This window comes from Crinia signifera, chromosome 2, assembly GCF_055691185.1.
Source record: "Crinia signifera chromosome 2, ASM5569118v1, whole genome shotgun sequence".
Taxonomy (NCBI): Eukaryota; Metazoa; Chordata; class Amphibia; order Anura; family Myobatrachidae; genus Crinia; species Crinia signifera.
The window spans coordinates 94,548,982-94,574,143 of record NC_139218.1 but is presented as its reverse complement, the minus strand read 5'-3'; the positions used below and the strand labels follow the sequence as shown (position 1 = coordinate 94,574,143).

The window sequence follows — 25,162 nt, the reverse complement described above, 5'->3', positions numbered from 1 at the left end:
TCCTACACCTCTCTGCATCCTACGCCACTCTGTATTCCCCCTCCCTGCATCCTCCACCACCCCACATCCTACACCACCCTGTGTCCCCCCTCTCTGCATCCTACGCCACTCTGTATCCCCCTCCCTGCATCCTACACCACCTAGCATCCTACGTCCCCCTCTCTGCATCCTACGCCACTCTGCATCCCCCCTCCCTGCATCCTCCACCACCCCGCATTCTACACCACCCTGCATCCCCTCACTGCATCTTACGCCACTCTGTATTCCCCCTCCCTGAATCCTGCACCACCCCGCATCCTACACCACCCTGCGTCCCCCCTCCCTGCATTCTACGCCACTCTGTATTCCCCCTCCCTGCATCCTCCACCACCCCGCATCCTATGCCACTCTGCATCCCCCTTCCCTGCATCCTTCACATCCTCCACCACCTCACATCCTACACCTCTCTGTACCCTCCCTGCATCCTCCACCACCCCGCATCCTACACCACCCTGCGTCCCCCCTCTCTGCATCCCACGCCACTCTGTATCCCCCTCCCTGCATCCTACGCCACCTAGCATCCTATGGCACTCTTCGTCCCCCCTCCCTGCATCCTACGCCACTCTGCATCCCCACTCCCTGCATCCTACGCCACTCTGTATTCCCCCTCCCTGCATCCTCCACCACCCTGCATCCTACACCACCCTGCGTCCATCCTCTCTGGATCCTACGCCACTTGGTATTCCCCCTCCCTGCATCCTCCACCACCCCGCATCCTACACCACCCTGCGTCCCCCCTCCCTGCATCCCACGCCACTCTGTATTCCCCCTCCCTGCATCCTCCACCACCCCTCATCCTACACCACCCTGCGTCCCCCCTCCCTGCATCCTACGCCACTCTGTATTCCCCCTCCCTGCATCCTCCACCACCCTGCATCCTACACCACCCTGCGTCCATCCTCTCTGCATCCTACACCACTCTGTATTCCCCCTCCCTGCATCCTCCACCACCCCGCATCCTACACCACCCTGTGTCCCCCATCTCCGCATCCATGCCACTCTGTATTCCCCCTCCCTGCATCCTCTGCCATCCCTCATCCTACACCACCCTGTGTCCCCTCTCCCTGCATGCATCCTACGCCACTCTGCATCCCCCCTCCCTGCATCCTCCACCACCCTGCATCCTACACCACCCTGCATCCCCTCACTGCATCCTACGCCACTCTGTGTTCCCCCTCCCTGAATCCTCCACCACATCGCATCCTACACCACCCTGCGTCCCCCCTCCCTGCATTCTACGCCACTCTGTATTCCCCCTCCCTGCATCCTCCACCACCCCGCATCCTATGCCAGTCTGCATCCCCCCTCCCTGCATCCTCCACATCCTCCACCACCTCACATCCTACACCTCTCTGCATCCTACACCACTCTGTATTCCCCCTCCCTGCATCCTCTGCAATCCCTCATCCTACACCACCCTGCGTCCACCCTTCTTGCATCCTACGGCACTCTGTATTCCCCCTCCCTGCATCCTCCACCACCCCGCATCCTATGCCACTCTGCATCCCCCCTCCCTGCATCCTCCACATCCTCCACCACCTCACATCCTACACCTCTCTGCATCCTACGCCACTCTGTATTCCCCCTCCCTGCATCCTCCACCACCCCACATCCTACACCACCCTGTGTCCCCCCTCTCTGCATCCTACGCCACTCTGTATCCCCCTCCCTGCATCCTACACCACCTAGCATCCTACGTCCCCCTCTCTGCATCCTACGCCACTCTGCATCCCCCCTCCCTGCATCCTCCACCACCCCGCATTCTACACCACCCTGCATCCCCTCACTGCATCTTACGCCACTCTGTATTCCCCCTCCCTGAATCCTGCACCACCCCGCATCCTACACCACCCTGCGTCCCCCCTCCCTGCATTCTACGCCACTCTGTATTCCCCCTCCCTGCATCCTCCACCACCCCGCATCCTATGCCACTCTGCATCCCCCTTCCCTGCATCCTTCACATCCTCCACCACCTCACATCCTACACCTCTCTGTACCCTCCCTGCATCCTCCACCACCCCGCATCCTACACCACCCTGCGTCCCCCCTCTCTGCATCCCACGCCACTCTGTATCCCCCTCCCTGCATCCTACGCCACCTAGCATCCTATGGCACTCTTCGTCCCCCCTCCCTGCATCCTACGCCACTCTGCATCCCCCCTCCCTGCATCCTACGCCACTCTGTATTCCCCCTCCCTGCATCCTCCACCACCCTGCATCCTACACCACCCTGCGTCCATCCTCTCTGCATCCTACACCACTCTGTATTCCCCCTCCCTGCATCCTCCACCACCCCGCATCCTACACCACCCTGTGTCCCCATCTCTGCATCCATGCCACTCTGTATTCCCCCTCCCTGCATCCTCTGTCATCCCTCATCCTACACCACCCTGCGTCCCCTCTCCCTGCATGCATCCTACGCCACTCTGCATCCCCCCTCCCTGCATCCTCCACCACCCTGCATCCTACACCACCCTCTATCCCCTCACTGCATCCTACGCCACTCTGTATTCCCCCTCCCTGAATCCTCCACCACCTCGCATCCTACACCACCCTGCGTCCCCCCTCCCTGCATTCTACGCCACTCTGTATTAGGTTAGTAACTACTACACACACACAATCGCCCACAGCCTTACTCTAACTATACACCCCCTCCCCTGCAAGCCTAACTATCTATACACCCCTGTTCCCCCGCAAGCCTAACTATCTATACACCCCCGTTCCCCCGCAAGCCTATCTATCTATACACCCCCGTTCCCCCCGCAAGCCTATCTATACACCCCCGTTCCCCTGCAGCCTAAATATCTATACACCTCCCTCCCCTGCACCCCTGCAAGCCTAACTATCTATACACCCCCTCCACCGCAAGCCTAACTATCTATACACCCCTCCCCCGCAAGCCTAACTATCTATACACCCCCTCCCCCCACTGTATAGCAGGACACCCCAGGCCGCTCCCCCCTGGGTAGCGGGACAACCCAGACCGCTCCCCCCTGGGTAGCGGGACACCCCAGGCTGCTCCCCCCTGGGTAGCGGGACACCCCATGCCGCTCCCCCCTGGGTAGCGGGACACCCCAGGCCGCTCCCCCCCCCGGGTAGCGGACACCCCAGGCCACACACCTTGGAACACTACGCCGCAGCCTATAACCCTAACCATACAAACCCTCCCTTGCAGCCTATTACCCTAACCATACACACCCCGCAGCCTATAACCCTAACCACACAGAAACCCAGCAGCCTATAACCCTAACCATACACCCCGCAGCCTATAACCCTAACCATACACACACCCCGCAGCCTAAAACCCTAACCATACACACACACCCCGCAGCCTATTCCAATAACCATACACACACCTCGCAGCCTATAACCGTAACCATGCTCACCACGCAGCCTATAACCGTAACCATACACACACCCCGCAGCCTATAACCCTAACCATACACACACCCCGCAGCCTATTCCAATAACCATACACACACCCCGCAGCCTATAACCCTAACCATACACACACCCTGCAGCCCATAACCCTAACTATACACGCCGCGCAGCTTATAACCTAACCATACACATACTCCGCAGCCTATAACCGTAACCATGCATACCCCGCAGCCTATGACCCTAACCATACACACACCCTGCAGCCTATAACCCTGCAGCCTATAACCCTAAACATATCCCCCCCCGCAGTCTATAACTCTAACCATACACTTAGCTTATAACCCTAATCATACACACCGCACAGCCTATAACCCTAACCATACAAACACACACCCTGCAGCCTATAAACCTAACCATACACACACACACACACTGCAGCCTATAACCCTAACCATACACACCCTCTGCAGCCTATAACCCTAAACATACTCCTCCCCCCTCCCCGCAGCCTATAACTCTAACCATACACCGCGCAGCCTTTAACCCTAACCATACACACCGCGCAGCCTATAACCCTAACCATACACAAACCTGCAGCCTATAACCCTAACCATAAACACACCCCACAGCCTATAACCCTAAACATACTCCTCCCCCCCACCCCGCAGCCTATAACTCTAACCATACACCGCGCAGCCTATAACCCTAACCATACACACACCCCGCAGCCTATAACCCTAACCATACACACACCCCACAGCCTATTATCCTAACCATACACACACCCTGCAGCCTATAACCCTAACCATACACACACACCGAAGCCTATAACCCTAACCATACACATACACACCCTGCAGCCTATTATCCTAACCATACACACACCCTGCAGCCTATAACCCTAACCATACACACACCCCGCAGCCTATAATCCTAACCATACACATACACCCCGCAGCCTACAACCCTAACTATACACACACTCCCCGCAGCCTATAACCCTAAACATACACACACCCCGCAGCCTATAACCCTAACCATACACACACCGCAGCCTATAACCCTAACCATACACACACCGCAGCCTATAACCCTAACCATACACAAACCCCGCAGCCTATAACCCTAACCATACACACACCCCGCAGCCTATAACCCTAACCATGCACACCCCACAGCCTATAACCCAAACCATACACACACACACCGCAGCCTGTAACCCTAACCATATACACACCCCCGCAGCCTATAACACTAACCATACACACACACCGCAGCCTATAACCCTAACCATATACACCCCGCAGCCTACAACCCTAACCATACACACACCCCGCAGCCTATAACCCTAACCATACACACACCCTGCAGCCTATAACCCTAACCATACACACACCCCGCAGCCTATAACCCTAACCATACACACACACCCCACAGCCTATAACCCTAACCATACACACACCCCACAGCCTATAACCGTAATCACACACACCACAGCCTATAACCCTAACCATACACACACACACACCCCGCAGCCTATAACCCTAACTATACACGCCGCGCAGCTTATATCCCTAACCATACACATATTCCGCAGCCTATAACCGTAACCATACACACCCCACAGCCTATAACCGTAACCATACACACCCCACAGCCTATAACCCTAACCATACATGTACACCCTGCAGCCTATAACCCTAAACATACACCCCCCCCCCCACAGCCTATTACCCTAACCATACACACTCCGCAGCCTATAACCCTAACCATACACACACCCTGCAGCCTATAACCATAACCATGCACACCCCCTGCAGCCTATAACCCTAACCATGCATACCCCGCAGCCTATAACCCTAACCATACACACACCCTGCAGCCTATAACCCTGCAGCCTATAACCCTAAACATATCCCCCCCCCACAGCCTATAACTCTAACCATACACTTAGCTTATAACCCTAACCATACACACCGCACAGCCTATAACCCTAACCATACAAACACACACCCCGCAGCCTATAAACCTAACCACACACACACACACACACACACACTGCAGCTTATAACCCTAACCATACACACCCCTTGCAGCCTATAACCCTAAACATACTCCCCAACCCCTGCAGCCTATAACTCTAACCGGTACTTATGTAGTATCTGGGCTGCCGATTTTTTGATTGTATGCCTTAAGTTAAGGCATACAATCAGATGCGATGCGATGCGATATCGCATCGCATCGCATACGATGCGATGCGATGCGATGACCCGATTTTTCCATAGGATTCAATGTTAAAATGGACTGAGTCCATTTTAACATGGAATTCAATGGGAAAAAGGGGTCCTTTTCATACCCCTACTATCCAAGTGGGCATGGAGTTGGATATAAACCTGTGGCGAGCGTAGCGAGCCACCGAGCCCGAAGCGTGGCGAGCGAAGCGAGCCCCGCGAGGGGACGGTATTCTGTGTCCCCTCGCGGGGCTCGCTACGCTCGCCACGCTTCGGGCTCGGTGGCTCGCTACGCTCGCCACAGGTTTATATCCAACTCCATGCCCACTTGGATAGTAGGGGTATGAAAAGGACCCCTTTTTCCCATTGAATTCCATGTTAAAATGGACTCAGTCCATTTTAACATTGAATCCTATGGAAAAATCGGGTCCATCGCATCGCATCGCATCGCATGCGATCTGGTCGGGTGCGATGCGATGCGATGGACCCGATTTCAAAATCGGCAGCCCAGTTACTACATAAGTACCCTCTAACCATACACACCGCACAGCCTTTAACCCTAACCATACACTCACCCCGCAGCCTTTAACCCTAACCATACACACACCCCGCAGCCTATAACCCTAACCATACACACACCCTGCAGCCTATAACCCTGCAGCCTTTAACCCTAAACATATCCCCCCCCCGCAGCCTATAACTCTAACCATACACTTAGCTTATAACCCTAACCATACACACCGCACAGCCTATAACCCTAACCATACAAACACAAACCCTGCAGCCTATAAGCCTAACCACACACACACACACACTGCAGCTTATAACCCTAACCATACACACCCCCTGCAGCCTATAACCCTAAACATACTCCCCACCCCCTGCAGCCTATAACTCTAACCATACACACCGCACAGCCTATAACCCTAACCATACAAACACAAACCCTGCAGCCTATAAGCCTAACCACACACACACACACACTGCAGCTTATAACCCTAACCATACACACCCCCTGCAGCCTATAACCCTAAACATACTCCCCACCCCCTGCAGCCTATAACTCTAACCATACACACCGCACAGCCTTTAACCCTAACCATACACACACCCCGCAGCCTTTAACCCTAACCATACACACACCCCGCAGCCTATAACCCTAACCATACACACACCCCGCAGCCTATAACCCTAACCATACACACCCCGCAGCCTATAACCCTAACCATACACACACCCCACAGCCTATAACCCTAACCATACACACACCCCGCAGCCTATAACCCTAACCATACACACACACACCCCACAGCCTATAACCCTAACCATACACACACCCCGCAGCCTATAACCCTAACAATACACATACCCCGCAGCCTATAACCCTAACCATACACACACCCCGCAGCCTATAACCCTAACCATACACACACACCCTGCCTATAACCCTAACCATACACACACACCCCGCAGCCTATAACCCTAACCATACACATGCATACACCTCGCAGCCTATAACCCTAACCATACATACCCGCAGCCGATAACTGTAACCATACACCCACCCCACTGCCTATAACCCTAACCATACACACACACCCCGCAGCCTATAACCCTAACCATACACACCCCGCAGCCTATAACCCTAACCATACACACACCCCGCAGCCTATAACCCTAACCATACACAAACATCCTGCAGCCTATAACCCTAACCATACATACACCCCGCAGCCTATAACCCTAACCACACACACCCTGCAGCCTATAACCCTAACCATACACACACCCCGCAGCCTATAACCCTAACCATACATACACCCCGCAGCCTATAACCCTAACCACACACACCCTGCAGCCTATAACCCTAACCATACACATACACCCCGCAGCCTATAACCCTAACCATACACACCCGCAGCCTATAACTGTAACCATACACCCACCCAACTGCCTATAACCCTAACCATACACACACACCCCGCAGCCTATAACCCTAACCATACACACCCCGCAGCCTATAACCCTAACCATACACACACCCCGCAGCCTATAACCCTAACCATACACACACATCCTGCAGCCTATAACCCTAACCATACATACACCCCGCAGCCTATAACCCTAACCACACACCCTGCAGCCTATAACCCTAACCAAACACACCCCGCAGCCTATAACTGTAACCATACACCCACCCCACTGCCTATAACCCTAACCATACACACACCCCGCAGCCTATAACCTTAACCACACAGAAACCCCGCAGCCTATAACCCTAACCATACACACACCCTGCAGCCTATAACACTAACCATACACACACATCCTGCAGCCTATAACCCTAACCATACATACACCCCGCAGCCTATAACCCTAACCACACACACCCCGCAGCCTATAACCGTAACCATACACCCACCCCACTGCCTATAACCCTAACCATACATACACCCCGCAGCCTATAACCCTAACTATACACCCACCCCACTGCCTATAACGCTAACCATACACACACACCCAGCAGCCAATAACCCTAACCATACACACCCGCAGCCTATAACCCTAACCATACACACACCCCGCAGCCTATAACCCTAACCATACACACCCCCTGCAGCCTATAACCCTAACCATACACACACCTCGCAGCCTATAACCCTAACCATACACACACCCCGCAGCCTATAACCCTAACCATACACACACACCCAGCAGCCAATAACCCTAACCATACACACACACCCAGCAGCCTATAACCCTAACCATACACACACCCCGCAGCCTATGACCCTAACCATACACCCACTCCACTGCCTATAACCCTAACCATACACACACACCCAGCAGCCAATAACCCTAACCACACACACACACCCCGCTGCCTATAACCCTAACCATACACACCCCACAGCCTATGACCCTAACCATACACCCCCCCTGCAGCCTATTATCCTAACCATACGCAGCCTATAACCCCTTCAGTGACCCCATGTGTACGCTGTCCCCCCTCCCTTCAGTGACCCCATGTGTACACTGTCCCCCCCCCCATCCCTTCAGTGACCTCATGTGTACACTGTCCCCCCCCCCATCCCTTCAGTGACCTCATGTGTACACTGTCCCCCTCTCACTGGCCCATTGTGTCTCACTGGCCCTTGCGGCTTTCTCCCCCCTCACCTCCTGCCCGTACCTCTCACCCGGCCGACCAGTGACCGGCAGCTTTCATCTGCTCTGGGGCTTCTCACCCGCCGAACTCCCCTCCCCATCCTGCATAAACACAAACTTGGTCCCTCGCTACAGCTTCCTCCCTACTACTGCCTGCTCTGTCAGACCTCATCTAAACCCCCCTCCTACTCCCGCACCCTCGGCGATGCACAAGTGCTGATTCCTCAGCCGGCGGGCACCTGCTGTGGGCTCTGATCATGACCCAGCTGTTTTCCGCCGACTCCATCATCATCCTGCCTGAGCATCAAGTGAGGTCTGCTGCTGCTGCCGCTACATTCATTTCTATTAATTCATTGAGCACCTTAAGTTACATTGTTTTACCATTAATTACATGTGATTTATGTATATTTTTGTATATATTATGTGTTTATAAAATATTTTTGATATTTCAATTGAACTGAGACTTGTGTTATTATTGAAAAGGGGGACCTATATTACATTTAGTTTTTAACTTTAATCAAAGGTATAATTGCTAATGCTGTGACAGCTTTCCAATTGTTGTCTTTTATTTCTTACAAGCTGGTTTGCTTGTTGTCATATGCGGCTTTCTTTGGCTATTAACTGTTTTATTCAATATAGCACCAGAGGTATGGTGTGATTCACTACCTCCCTTTTTTTAGACTAAAATAGGTCACATTTCTCTTAGCAGAATTTGATCATAACCAAAAAACAAATGTGATCATTGCACAAAACCAAAATAGCTCCGGGAGGGCTGCTGCGCATGCACAGTCGTGTGTAGCTCCTCCCATGGTCCTTTGCAGGTAGGACTATGGGAGGAGGCCCATGTGCAGCAGCCCTCTGCAGGGAGCCTGGTCACCCCATTGACACTCCCCTTAAATCTGGCGATCCAGTCTGGAGACCGCACCACTGCCATGCCAGAAGAAGGAGGCCTGGCTCTGTGTTCCTGCTCAGCATCTGCGGACATCGGGGAAGAGGGGAGCGGCTGCCTGGAACTCGCTGCTGGAGGGGAAACCATCAAGTCAGACAGAAGGAGCAGATTGGTCGCCATCCCCGGGAGGAACCCTCAACCTGGTAAAGTTCCATAACCTGGTAGGGTCAGCGTGTCATGTATAGGTAGGTATCATTGACTCTGGCACCTGTATCCTAACCCTGTGCACACACACATATATGTAGCCTAACCCTATCAATACATACATTCTCACACACCCGCAGCTGACCTGGTAGGGTCAGCGTGTCATGTATATCTAGGGATAGGCATTATTGACTCTGTGTGTGTGTGTGTGTGTGTGTGCAGGGTTATAACACAGTAGCCAAACACACCCACCCATAGTCTATCATATATGCACACACACATGTAGCCTAACCCTGTCCATACACATACCCTAACCCTATCCATACACACTCACACGTAGCCTAACACTATCCATACACATAGTCTAACACCATCCACACACACATGTAGCCTACCCTATCTACACACACGCCCATCCGCACACTCCATACATACACACACACACCTGCAGCCTAACCCTATCCATACACACACATAGCCTAACCTTATCCATTCATACACCCATAGCCTAACCCTGTACATACACACACACACTCGCAGCCTAACCCTATCCATACATTTGTAATTTGATCTCTGCCCCAAGCAAGGGGCGTGGTCTCATTAAAATGGGCATGGCCTCACCAGAGAAGACTACCTTACACCCCAGTTTTTGGCCCTGCATCAACAGAACTTTGCCACCACAGGAAGAACATTTTTTCACCATATGAAGCCCCATACAGTAATGTCCCCTGCACCATATGCCCCACACTGCAATGCCCGTGATACATTATGCCCTACAGTATAGCTTCTACACCCTGGGTGTCATGCTCATTGCCAGGGGTTTCATGAGATGGGTGTCTTCATTGCCAGGGCTTTCATGCTCTGGGATGGGTGTCATACTCATTGCCCGGGGTTTGTAATGCTTGTAGCCAGTGGTAATGCTCATTGCCAAGGGTGTGTATTTTTAAACATTTTTAAAAATCCAATGTTGATTCTTACAGTGAAAATTTCTGAATTAAAAAAAATAAATTGAAAAAAAGCTATGAAATTCCAAAGACAAAAAACCTTACGGTTTCACATGTCCCATTAAGGCTTCTTACACATGATCTGGCATTTCTGAAACCTGTTTTAACTCTTCCACTCAAATGCCAAAAAGCAATGAAATTCCGATCATTAAGGCTGACGCCTTAATGGACGTGTTCCTTGTGCAATACAGATATGGTACGCCATCACAGCCTGTGGGTAAGTGCAGATTCAGCACTCTCACAGAGTGAGATTGCTGTCACTCACACAATGGTGGAGCTGCTAATTCACAGATTTGTGTGCTCATTGGAATACACACATGCAGTCTATGCAACTGAAGGTCTGAGCAGTTATGTGAGCACTCATCGGGTACTTATTCATCCGAATAAGTACCCGCAATCATCTAACACTGTCTATCCCACTGAGTTATTAGAACTATACCACTGGGGTCCAACATCTCACACTCACTACCTACTATCCATTTCATTTAGTATTCACATGCAGATACCACAAACATCTTGCATAATTGCAAAAACTATAATACTCCAACTACTATGTATCTACACTTTCTTCTCCTACAGTATATGCCTCCATGTAGCACTGTCTTCCCCAATCCTTACTGCTGTGTGTTCTCCTATCTATGCTAGTCTGTAATCCCTCATCCACGCCAATGTGTATTGACCACCTGTGCTGCCCTGTCTTTCCACATCAATGCCACTCTGTTTCCTTCTATCTGCGCCACTGGCTTCCCCTCTATTAGTGATACTGTGTCCCCCTCCATCCAGGCTGCTCTGTCCCCTCATCCATGCCACAGTTTCCTTCCATCTGTACTGCTGTCTCCTCTCTCCATCTGTGCTCCTGTTTTCCCTTCATCATCTTTGCTCTGCCACCCATCCACACTCCTCTGTCTACCCACCATCCCGGCTATGGTCTTTTTTCCTATCTGGGCCACCTTTAATTGTTCCACTGTTTCCCACCTAATCGCATCACTCTGTCTTATCTCCCCCAATCTGTGCCACTGTTTTCCACCCATCTGCTTTGTTATTCCCCCATCAGTGCTGCTTAGCCTTCCCATTATCTACGAATTTCTATTCCTCCCCATCCACATGACACTGTCTCCTCCCCCAATCAACACCACTTTTACCCCATCCGCTCAGCTCTCTTTTGCTCAGACCTTCAGTTGCATAGACTGCATGTGTGTATTCCAATGAGCACACAAATCTGTGAATTAGCAGCTCCACCATTGTGTGAGTGACAGCAATCTCACTCTGTGAGAGTGCTGAATCTGCACTTACCCACAGGCTGTGATGGCGTACCATATCTGTATTGCACAAGGAACACGTCCATTAAGGCGTCAGCCTTAATGATCGGAATTTCATTGCTTTTTGGCATTTGAGTGGAAGAGTTAAAACAGGTTTCAGAAATGCCAGATCATGTGTAAGAAGCCTTAATGGGACATGTGAAACCGTAAGGTTTTTTGTCTTTGGAATATATATATGTGTGTGTGTGTGTGTGTTTGTGTGTGTATATATATATATATATATATATATATATATACATACATACATAATATATATATATATTTTAATTAGATGGCATATATGATAACAACAAATGCTGTGTGTGCATTTGGGGAGGGGGGCACCACTATCTATAAAGCCTCTGATCGCCTCATATGAACTTACGTCACTGATATATCATATTACAAGAGCAGTCCCAACATCCACCATGGTCATGATTGGTATAAGCCATAAATATAGCTAAACCAATTAGTATATTAAGAGAACACTGAAGAGTTTATTTAATTGAAAGAGAAGGTAAGTCTTGGACTGAAATGTGATAAAACATTTAAACATGTCTTACAGTATATGATGAGCTAACAATTAAAGTACATGGTTGCAAAACCAAACTATTTTGAAGTATAGTAGTGATCATGTGTGCTACCTACATATATGTACTTCTCTTTTTTGGGTGGAGTCTAATTTTTCGTTTGTAATGCTTCATAGTCATTTCATTCCTTCAAGACCAAGCCCATGACTACAACAAGCTGCACAATTTGTTCATTGAAGTCATCAATAACATTTTAACAATAATTAACTAAAATTATGCAGCTATCTATCCAGATTCCAGGAATCCTACATTTATGTATTCTGAGAATATGGTCTAATAACAAAGGTACATATTTTAGATTTTAGTTTAATTATTTATATCACAACACAATGTATTAGCAAAGTCTCTGGCATGCTAGAACAATATAAAGTCCCCTAACATTAGTTAGGCGGTAAATGATAAAGCGAAGGTGATTCTTAGGTAATATTTTTAGGATTTCTGGTCGTTTGTATTAATATTACCTAAGAATCACCTTCGCTTTATCATTTACCGCCTGGAAGAATTTTGTCTCATTTTATAATTGGTATGTGAACGATCAATTTTGTTCCAAATATGCTTTGAACACACCTTATTTGTCCTCGTTCTCCACACCCTGCTCTCCTTACTCTCCTTTTTTAAATTCATTCTTTATATTATAAAAAAAGATTTATTCTATTGTTCTTATGAAATGTTCATTGTACTTATATGTATGCATTATGATTCACAGCGTGATCATCTTGTTCAACTGTCGCATCGTGCCCCTGATGAAGTCATGCAAATGACGAAACGCGTTGGTATTATGGGCGTATTGAAACACTTGTTGTGATTGTACATCATTTGTCTAAAAAGATATAATTTATATTGTGATTCACTGTAATTGTATCAAACCTTTATTGTACACTGCTATGCCCTTAGGGCAGTTTTATATTAAATTGTTTTACCATACTTGAAAGATTCTGTTCAATCAGGAAACCCCCCTTTTTTTCATATATATATATATATATATATATATATATATATATATATATATATATATATATATTTTTTTTTTTTTTTCAGACATCGGTGTCCAATGTATCAGGCCATCAATCATTAAAACATTATCATGGCTTTGTTGTTTTTTGTATAAATGTGGCTGTCCATTGTACACAGGGAAGGATAGAGCTTTACCTGGTGGCCGTTAGTCTCTGCAGCCACAGTGTGGGGTGTGTTGCTGAGTTGACTGAGCAGGCGGGTGGCTGACATCCGCCCCATGCACCGGTGTCATCAGCAAATCACCATGGTAATGCCCATGAAGTGCTGGGTGTGACCATGGGCGCGATGATGGCAAGCCCTCCCACGCAGCAGTTTATGTTTATGTGCAGTCGTGAAACATTGTTCACCTTTGCGAATTTGCAACAGTAGGTGAAAACTTGAATGACGTTCTATGTTGCATGAAATGCTATTATCAAAACATTTACTTTTGTACATACTGTAACATGAGCAGTTGAAGAAACATAACCTATTATTCACACATTTATTTTTATAATAATAATAATAATAATAATAATAAACATCATCATCATTTAAATTGAGCAAAAAAACACATTTATATTTTCAGATTATGCTGGGTGAATATTATGTTGTGTATTAACCCTTTGATTTCCAAGTGAATTTGTCATAATCGATGTGAAAATTGCCAAGAAAACATTTTTATTCATCATAAAGACCTGTAATGTTTATCGGTACTTGTGTACAATCACGGCTCCCACGATGTCGCATAGTAAAAAATCGCATCGCATGCGATCGCATCGCATGCAATCACATCACATGCGATTTTTAACAGAACTGCATCCAAATGCATTGAAATTAGTATCAAACATGTTCAATGGCCCCCAAATGTCATTTTTCAGGCTGTACCACCCCCACTATCAACGCGAACCCGAAGCGCGGCGAGCGCAGCGAGCCCGCGAGGGGCGGCGGTACGCGTCCTACGACCTTTTCATACCCCCATGCATTTCTGTTAAAAATCGCAAGCGATTTTTAAAAATGCTTAAAAACAGCAAAAATTGCATCCCAACGCATGCCACTACATATGGCATGCGATGGGAGCCCTGAAAGTACACAAGTACCTGTTTATCTTATAAAGCAAACATAATATTTTTAAATACATTTTTTATTTTAATTTATATAACAAATGTGAGCGACGCTGGTATTTTTAGCAGATATTTTTGCGCATCTTTCACAAAGATGTTGGTACTCAAAGGGTAAATTTTCAACACTTTTATGGAGCTAATCTGATCCAATGACTAAAATAAATAAAAATAAATAAGTAATTGTTATATATCTACATAAAAATACAATAACAAGGAGAAATTGTAAAAAAAAATTGTAGACAGTTATTTTTTTTATTCATTTTAGCTAGTTGCCCTCTATATATTCACAGAAATAGAGATGACCAGGAATTCAGTTCATCCAAGATATAATTTTACTTAATTTATTTCTTAAAATGACAAATTGATTGTGTTATGTAGGCAATGCATCCTGGATATTTTTACAAATGAGTAACTAAAAATACATGAATTGTGGAAATATAATTTAGCACACTGCTTTATTCTTGTAGTTGTTCTTTAAGTAATGTATAGTACAGTATTTTGCAAAAAGACTAAAAATAAGGGAAAATTTACATTTGCATATAACATAATTTATAGTCTAGGAACACAGTTTGGCCAAAGATTGTTTAATTAATTCTGGATGGTGGTATGGTTAAGGAAGGATTGGGAATATGTATGACCCATTTTCCCAGAATTCACATGCAATATTTTTTTTCACAAATGAGATTAATATTTCATGGATATATTTGACACTTATATCTGTAAATGTGCTAGGGGATACAATATAGATAACATACTAAAAAAAGAATGAAATAAACACCCAACTAATAAATAATTGCTTACTGGTTCATATTTGTTTTTGAAGAAAATTATTTTTTTTGTATTATTATTATTATTATAATTATTATTATTATTATTATTCATTTGTAAGGTTCTGCAGTGCTGTGCCATGCCAGCCAGTAAGGTAAAGAGAGATTAAATAAAACAAGAATATACTGTAAAAGTTAAACAAAAATAAATGCTGAAATGCTAAGGTGAAAACAAAGATTACAGAGAGATTTGTTCAGGAGAGAACTTACAATATATTGTGAAATGGTCAAAACTTAGATAATAGAAGTACAGTTAAGCCAGAATAACACTGTGCAATGAGCAATATCACTCATTTTAGCCCTTATGAACAACAGTGTGTATGCCTCCACCGATGGCCAATGTACATTCCCGCAGGTCGATAATGACCCCCACTTTTGAATATACAGACAAGAAAGGGTCCTCACTTCACTTCATTGTCGCTCGTCACCCACCAGCATTGCAAGTGTGTATGCAACTGCTGATGTCGGCACCTTTTTGAATAGTGCGTATAGACCTAAAGTGTGGTTTAGTGTGGAGATTGTGACAACAGACAGGATTTCTGAAGGCAAGTAGTTTAAGTGGGAGTTGGTAACATTCAGGGGAGTTGTAAAGTTTAAAAAAAATTGGCTTCATTAACCCATTTAACATTCATTTAAAATAAATATGTTCTCCCATACTGCTTTCTTTTTGGACATTCCCATTCATGTGTATAAAAAATAAAGCAAATACATTTATTTTTCTTTGTCAGCTTCTACCTCAAATAAATCAAAATGGGACATGCCCTTACATACAGTATAAGATGAAAAAAATAACTTTCTTTTTAAGAGCTTTTTTAGAGCATGCATGTATCCAGATGAAGTTAAAGGGAGATCTTCAATATTCCGCCGCTATTCCCGATGGGGGAAATAGCAGCAGGCCCACTTTTCGCCGATCGGCAGGCCTGATTTGCTGTTGGACAAAACATAAACAGCCCCTCGATTACGGCTGTCGGGAGGGACTGACAGCCGTGATCCAGGATTAAATACCACCTTAGAATAGTTTTAAGATATAGAACAATGTCTTTGTCATTATTGTTTAGGAAAAAACAATATACTAAAAATATTTTAACAATGCTACAAATCTGCTCATGATAGAGATATTATGCAATATTGCTCTCCCATCTGATTTTTTTAAAACAATACAAGTATAGTAGTTTTCCATTTTACAACCATGGATAACTTACACTTTATTATCAGGGTCAAAATACTGTCGTTGATTTATGAAGATATCAGTGCATGATGCTTAATTAACTTTAAAAATTAAAGAAGGAAAAGAAAACAATTTTTCCAATAAAATGTTCAGAATTTATTTGAAAATCATTTGGTGGTCTTTCTTTTTAGTTTTCTGTCATGTGCATTACTTATGTGACAGGTACATAATTATTATAAAAGAAAATAAAAAAATATGTTTGTTGACCCACATTGTATATGACAAACATTAGATGCTGGGCATGGTGACAAAAGTGTCTCCTCTATTTTAAGAACACATCACATTACATTGGTAATATCATTGCTTTGTTGCTGTTTTTTTTAGATTTTTTTTATTTTACTACATAATACTTTATCTATGCTGCTGATGAATACAGCAACCAACAGGATGTTCTTTATCTTTTTGTTGTTGTTGTTGTTGCTTTTTTGGCTGGGCACTGTGAGGAAACAGCAATTTCAAACATTCTCAAATGCATTTTATAAGTAGTTTTCATCAAAATGGAGCATTTGCCAATCCTTCAGATATTCATGAAACAAGAGAAAAAATGTAAAACATTGCTGAAAGGAAAAGAAAAGCTTGTAAGTTAAAATTGCACATGCATTTGTGTAACCTCAAAGGGGAGTTTTGTAGTTAACATATCCAAAAATTCATCTTCAAGTGAACTTGCAATATTTCCTACAAATGAATCAGATATAAAATCTCAAAACTCTGTCTTGAGGAAAAGTTATTAGAAGAAAACTCTTTTTCTTGTTCTGGAGGCAACAGAGATGGTTCTTGACTAATGTATATACACATAGGTCACAACTAAAAGCACAATCTTTCTAAAAGTCCTTTTTCAAACTTAAAACAACAATAAAAGATATTTTTTTTAACTCACGGCTATTTACAATTTATACAAATTTGTTTCTTTAAATACAGTTCAGAATGGCATATACCTTCATAGTCAGAATGATACATTTTATTCTGCATAGTCAGTCCTCTGTCTTAAATAGATTTTCCATTGTGAGTTATAGCTTAATAAAAAGCTCAATATACTAACGCATCTGACCAAGGGCCCATTGTTTTTATGGCACATAGCGTATTTAGAAAACAAAAACAAAGCAGTAACAACATTATTTTTCTGTTCCACAGCAGCTTTCCTCATCATGTATGATAGAGAAAACATCCATTTTCTTCTAGGAGATTGTTCAGAATATTAAGTTTGTCTAAATTCTTCTAGCAAGGATAAATTCATAAGCTTTATCATAACAGCAATTTACACAATTCATGTCTTGGATTGATCAATATGAATATTTGACAATTCCTCAAGACTGGAATAAGTAAGAAAATAATTCCTTCTTTCCTAATTCTTCACAAGTTTTCTGTTTGTTTTTGTTTTCTCCAAGAGGATGAAAAACATGACAAAGCTATACTCGAGTGGTGGAATGCCCATGGGGTAAATTAGTACTATTTTGGCCTCCACTAAAAGTATTAAAGGTATGCAGTGGTTGCATCCCTGTTAGTGTGTTTGGAATCATCGTAATGGTATTGGGAGTCATAAGTGGAATATCGTCAGGTGATCTCCTCAGTGTAAGGGTATAGTCCGGTGGACAGGTAAGTCGTAGAGTATCATGTGCCTGAAGAGCTTCACACTCATGATCATGTTCCAACTGTTTCATCTGCAAGGACATTATTTCTTCATTTTGAATATGAGCAATATCATTTGTTGTATTCCTTTGAGGACTAGGTCGTCTGTGAGTTTCATGGCGTCTTTTATCTTTTTTGTAATACAATGCAGCAAAGGCTAAAATATTCAGAAACAAAAGAGATGCTCCAACAGCAATTGTAACACTAAGTTCCGTGGAGTAATCTCTTTTATCTTCTGCAATTATGGTAGTTTCACCCAAAACAGTCTTTTGTGTATCTTTAGGGTTATTTGCTGGTGTCAAAGCTGGACGTTTTGTAGTAGCCCTTGATTTTCCAGGACGTCTTGTCACAAATGGGAATGATGTCATATCTGGAGGAGGTACCTTTGTCGTTGTAGATACATATTGAAATATTTCATTCAGGTTATGTAAATGAGGGACTAATTCTAACCAAAAAGCCACCTTTGTTGCTCTGTAGTGATCTCTTACTCTTGGCTTTAGACCAATATGTAAATATAGTTGGTCTTTTGGATCATATTTGGACCAGGCAACTTCTTCAAACCGATTCGGTTTAGTATGGATGAACTTTGTATCCTGTGGAACTGGCTTGTTCGGGTCCCTATAAAGATAAAATGTGCAATTAGAAAATTAATTATATTCAAATATAATTTTTTTTTCTATTTCAATGTCTAAAAGTACAAAAGCGAATTTTGGATAACGCATTATTCCGTATTTTGGAATAGTTTTATATTTCAATGATGTATATTGAGGTATCTTGCATTTATTTTGTACAAACACATAAAAGACATGAAATACACACAAATATATTTTATTTGTGCATGAAACAAGGTTGTAAAACATGAACCAATCTCAGATCCTGAATTTAAATGCCAAGCAATCATTTTCTTGCACATATTTAGTGCCAGTTATATGTCCTCAGTAGTGCTGAAATGTATGGTTTTTGGAATAATTTGGATAACGGATAAGGGATACTACACCACCACCACCACCACCTTGGAGTCTATAAATAACATACAGATAATATTTAATATCAAGAAGCATGGCAGCTGCCACTTATGGCATTGTGTGTAAAAATTGAGGCAACTAACGACCTCTATTCACAACATCTAGCAGATTTACATTTGCACTTTATAAAATAATCTGCACATACTGTAAATATTGATTTTCACTACTATGTTTCCAAACACAAGCATAACAAAGAACCATAAATTAAGAAAAAGCACTAGATCAAACTTGCATTTAAAAGGAATATCCACACACTGATTTACAATGTTTGCATGTATCATTTGGAGAGTAATAAAATAATGATGTATTACATTTTATTCAATTTACATGATTTTGATTCTCTCAATATTGTAATAAGCAAACATAGGGCCTGATTCTGGTTGGCTTGCAAAGCAGCATTCGCTGCTTTGCGAGCCTTGTAATGCTGCCCGCCAGGTGAGTGATTTCCCAACCCACCGCTACAAACTGATTGTTCCCGCAGCACTGCGAATGGATGTTTTGCATCCATTCGCAGGCTTACGTGCAGGCCCCAACTCATTCAATGGTCACCAAAGAATGATTTCCATAGTGCTTGCTAATCTCAAAAATCAGTGTGGGGTGACTAAGATAGGCCCTTATTCTGATCTGGGCGGTACGGCCCGCGTGCGGCCGTACCGCCGATGTTTTCGCTCTGCACATGCGCAGAGGTCACTCTGCGCATGTGCAGGGGAAATCGCCGCACAAAAATTTTATACGCCGCAAAGGGGGCGTATAGGGGCGTGAGGGGCTTAATAGCCTCATTTACCTATGAATACGCCCAGCGTTTCATGGCCGTTCCCATGCAAACGCGGGGCGTATGCATGGTAATGAGGCTATGACGCCAGTGATGGGGGCGGAAAGCTGACATCGCCGGATGTCAGCTCTCCGCCCCCATACAAGCTTTCACACGGACGATTGTCCGTGTGGTCTAAGCTTGCGGGAGCTGCTGGAGCGTGCGGCCCTGCCTTCGATGGTCGCCGACCATCGAATGCAGGGGGCAGCTCCCACCATGGTGGAGGCGTACGCCCCACCATTTTCATGCGGATCGCCAGCCGTCCGCGTACGGACGGCCGTGGCGATCCGTATTGTAGGCGGGGATTGGTTTGTGCGGCCGGAGCAACGTATGCGGCTCCGGCCGCACAGACCAGAATAAGGGCCATAGTGACTATCGTCTACCTGCCCCGAGAACAGGGCGGGCAACTGATGACCGGTGATGTCAGCCCCAGCCCTCGGATGGCAAATGGCTGCCCCCATTCACAAGGGAATGCCCAGCATTTCTTGAGCACACCCAGTGTTTCCGTTGGTATGCCCAGGAATGCAAACGCCCCCTTCATGCTTCCTACAGAGACTATGCCTCAGAGACTATGCAAGTCTCTGAAGGTGCCCGAATAGAAGCCCTGCACATGCGCAGAGCTTCACCATTGTTAATCAGAATAACCCCCATAGTTTTAATATATACCAAGGTTTTAATATATTGTATATTTTTTTTGTGAAGCCTTTCCTAATGAGGTACTATATAGTTACAATTAATATGAATTTTTTTAGTGACACTAAAATGAAACATGAGAGTCAATGGTTCAATAACTATACACCATAGTACTTATAATAAAGTACCATGGTTAAAGATACACAAACCATCCAACAAGATCCATTTTGTGTTGCGCTATAAAAAGAAAAAAAACTGCCATTTTATCCTCAAAGTGGGAAAACATTCAGGAAATCAGATTCAATTTCTCTCCCAGTCACCCAATTAATGACTTTATATAATTACATATATTGTTGCTTAAAAGAAAAATCCAATCAATTTTGCAGTATATTAAGTAAATAAAGTAGCCAGTAGCATATTTAATGTTTAGAGACTGTGTATAGTATCTTTGAATAGCAGTTCATTAGAGGAGTTTAACTTTATGTATTCTCAAATCACCATATACTGAATGTGATCCATTATTTGAGTGCTTGTCACCCTCAACCCTTATTCTGAGCAAAAATGTTCAGCCTACAAATCCCAGCATCAAAGCACCTCTGTCTTGATACATGTGTATAGTTAAGTGTGCAATCCAAGATTACTTTCTAATTATATACTTAGTATTGTGTATATAGTACACCTGACTCCTTTAACTTGGGGTAGCCCGTCTGATCTGAATGGTTTTAACAAGTTTTGGTCTGAACTGAAGGCAGACAATACAATTGTACAATTTGCCAGTTTAAATGAAGAATTTGGGTCTCGGCTCCCTTGAGTTGGTGTAGCTAAGTTGCCTTGGGGTGCCACAAGATTTGCCTTGGGGTGGCCCAAGATTACACTTATTTAGCACTATTTATTTTCTACTAATATTACACTTTCTCGCATCTTTCACTTATATAACACTTTTTAACCCTTTGCTTTATTTCTTTCATATTAACTCCCTTAAACTAACTCTTTAGTGTTTCACTAGTGTATTGCCCAGTGGTGACTGGCTTGTATCTGCTTTTTGGGGTCCCCTGCCCTGAATCGAACTTAGTACTAGGGAACCAACAGAGAGATGAGGTCACTCACCTAGATGCTGATTGGTGGGCTACAATGTATTGGCCTATGAAAATACCAAGAACCATGACTATTGCTCAATATGAGATAGCAGAGTTTAATATTGTCAAGTGTGCATCAGCTCTGTATTGGGTTTCTTTGTAGAACTACAATTCATATCATTATAGCACCTCTTGATACATGTGTATAATTAGGGTGTGCATTCCAAGATTTCTTCCCCCCATATAATCAATATATAGTACTAAGAAGCCAGTAGAATTATTTAATCATAATTAGATCCCATTGGATAATTTGCCTCTCATGTAGCATTTTCCTCTCTCAAGTGTAGACAACTCCTAAAACATTACAACACGGACGGTGTAATGGTTAGTATAACTGCCTCACAGAGCTGAGGTTATGGGTTCGACACCCACTCTAACTGTGTGGAGTTTGTATATTCTCCCCATGTTTGCGTGGGTTTACTCCGGGTACTCCGGTTTCCTCCCACATCCAAAAATATACTGATAGGTCAATTGGCTTCCAACATAAATGAGCCCTAGAATGTCTGTGTGTGCGTGTACATGTGGTGGGAATATAGATTGTAAGCTCCATTGGGGCAGGGACTGATGTGAATGTCCAACTATACTCTGAAAAGTGCTGCAGAATATGTATGTGCTATATAAGGAATTATTAATAAAGAGATAATTCTATCCTCTACACATTTTTAATCTTGTAATAAACACATTAGCATTAAGTTTACAACCTTTGCCCCATCCCAATACACAAACCCACCTAGAAAAACAAAATGCACTGCAGATGGGGCATATATAAAATGGCAGAGAGATTTCAATTTGAGAGGGAAAGGCACACACTTACATCTAAATTGCAGTGCAAATATAAAGCTGGTTAGTGTTTCAGGGCTACAGATGTGCTCTCATACATCTAGCTTCAATATGCCATGCACTGCAAGATGCCTGGCAGCTCTGCTAGGCATCTTTTTTGCTGAAAACACTCCTGCTGATTAAAATATGTAGCATGCCTATATTCTTTGTGTGACTGCAGCTGTATATGAAATTCTGCATTACTGTGTTTTTCAGGAAAATACTTTAGCATAGCATTTAAGTAGATGCAGCCGCAGTCACACACAGGACAAAGGCATGCTGCATAGCATTTTAATCCCCACTGTACAGTCCACACATATCCACTACTTTTTCAGATTTTCCATCCTCCTGACCCATGGCCTGCTGGGTCACCGTATCTTACAGCACACCAGGAACCTTGCATTGTGGTGGAATTAAAGAATACAGTACAGTATCTATCCTTATGTATCAATGCCTATTTCCCTATAGATTGTAAGCTTGAGAGCAGGGCCCTCCTACTTTTTGATTGTCTGTAAATACCCTGTTTGTTGTATCACTGCCTCCTTTTGTAAAGCGCAACAGAATATGCTGCGCTATATAAGAAACTTAATAAATAATAAATAAACAGACGCTGTTGTGCATCATAATTACATAGGGACGTGTTAAGACACATTTTGACAGATAAAGTTACATAAAAAGATGCTCGGCGCTACAGTCACAGGGGTAAATTTACCAAGATGCGAGTTCTATTGAAGATTATACATGTTATAGATATGCCACTGGCTACACACAATAGCCCCCTCCTGCATACAAAAACAATGAATACAGCAGATTCAGCCTCATTGTTTGTATAGTATCATAATATACTTAATTGATATACAATAATTCATGATGTGTACTTTCTGTCAGTGCCCTATAGTACAGTATATCCCACCAAGTCAAAAGAAAATATTAATAACATTTTAGTAATTTTGAACAAAAAATATTTACAGAAACGTATTGCATTTATTGCATCTGCCGGTCTAACGTGCCATTCCATTTATAGTTATTTATTGATTAATTACATAAACTAGTGGTTTTAAAATCATAGGGGTAACCAAGGTAACCAATGAGGTAAGCGCTCATATTAAATGAATGACGTAAATGATGACCCTAAGGTGAAATGTTTACTGCATTAAACAGTGCACCAAGACCATCAGTTAAGGATTGATCTATGAGACCCTGAACACAGTTTCAATCATTTTAGCTGAAAATAGCTAGGCATCATTTATTTCATTGTAATGAATAAAGAACTAAAACAAGTGAAGACCGTTCATTTTTAAAGCACATTCTTACAAAAGTATTTTTATTATTGATTCTAAGCATAGTTTTTTAAGATCATCACTAACTGCAGAATTAGACGCCTTGCCGAACATCACAGAAAAGTTTTGGCCAATAACACCATTTTGCTTGGACCATGGGTCACTCAGCCAATTGATTGTGCTGCAGTTGCGCTGAACTCTAGAACACTATCATATACTGTATGTATGAGGTGTGATGCCTCCTCCTGCATTACCATATTTGAGTTATACAGTAGCTGCTGCTTCTTCCTTGTAAGTATCAGTGATAGCTCTTCTAGCCACATCTAAATCGGACCCAATATTACCTATCATACAAACATACTCTTACGAAATGGCTGGGAGGCTCCAAAAAATCAGTTGAGGCTTCCTGCCACCCAGAAGACTGGGCAAGTCTCACAGATCTGGCCTCCACTGCCAATATGCCTATTTTCTGAGTAAGGTGGGTGTACTGTACCTGGTGGATAATTCCATGATTTGTACTGAATCACATCATTGTAGCTACTTTACAATGCTGGTAATATCGGCATTGTATAGTGGAGCTGTAGCCATGATTATGCAATCATGTAGCAATACCCCTGCATAGCCTTCTTAGCCACACCATGCCCTGCACCACCCCCTATTTCAAGCTATGTTCATTGCACCAACCCCCTCCAAGCTGACCTGGCTGCAACTTCTTGTAGCGGGCAGCTACAAAGTCAGCAACCATGGGCAGTATGATCAATTTTGGCACCAAGAAAAAAAGGGAAGTGCTAAGTATGGTAGGGCATTCAATGAGTGCTGATCTTTTGCCAAGTTTCTGTTTTTTAGGGTGAATAGGGCTTTGT

At 44.2% G+C, this 25,162-nt stretch overlaps 1 protein-coding gene across 2 annotated transcripts in view; it reads right to left on the bottom strand.

Annotated features, from left to right (window-relative positions):
• Positions 1-17,041: 17,041 nt before the first annotated feature.
• The window catches only part of NLGN4X (neuroligin 4 X-linked), a 333,651-nt gene continuing 325,530 nt past the window's right edge, over positions 17,042-25,162 (bottom strand). For both annotated transcript variants that reach the window (XM_083172573.1, XM_083172574.1), the window contains one exon: positions 17,042-19,213. In XM_083172573.1, coding sequence (XP_083028699.1) covers positions 18,376-19,213 — 838 coding nt within the window. In that variant the 3' untranslated portion in view covers positions 17,042-18,375. The remainder of the gene's footprint in view (positions 19,214-25,162) is intronic.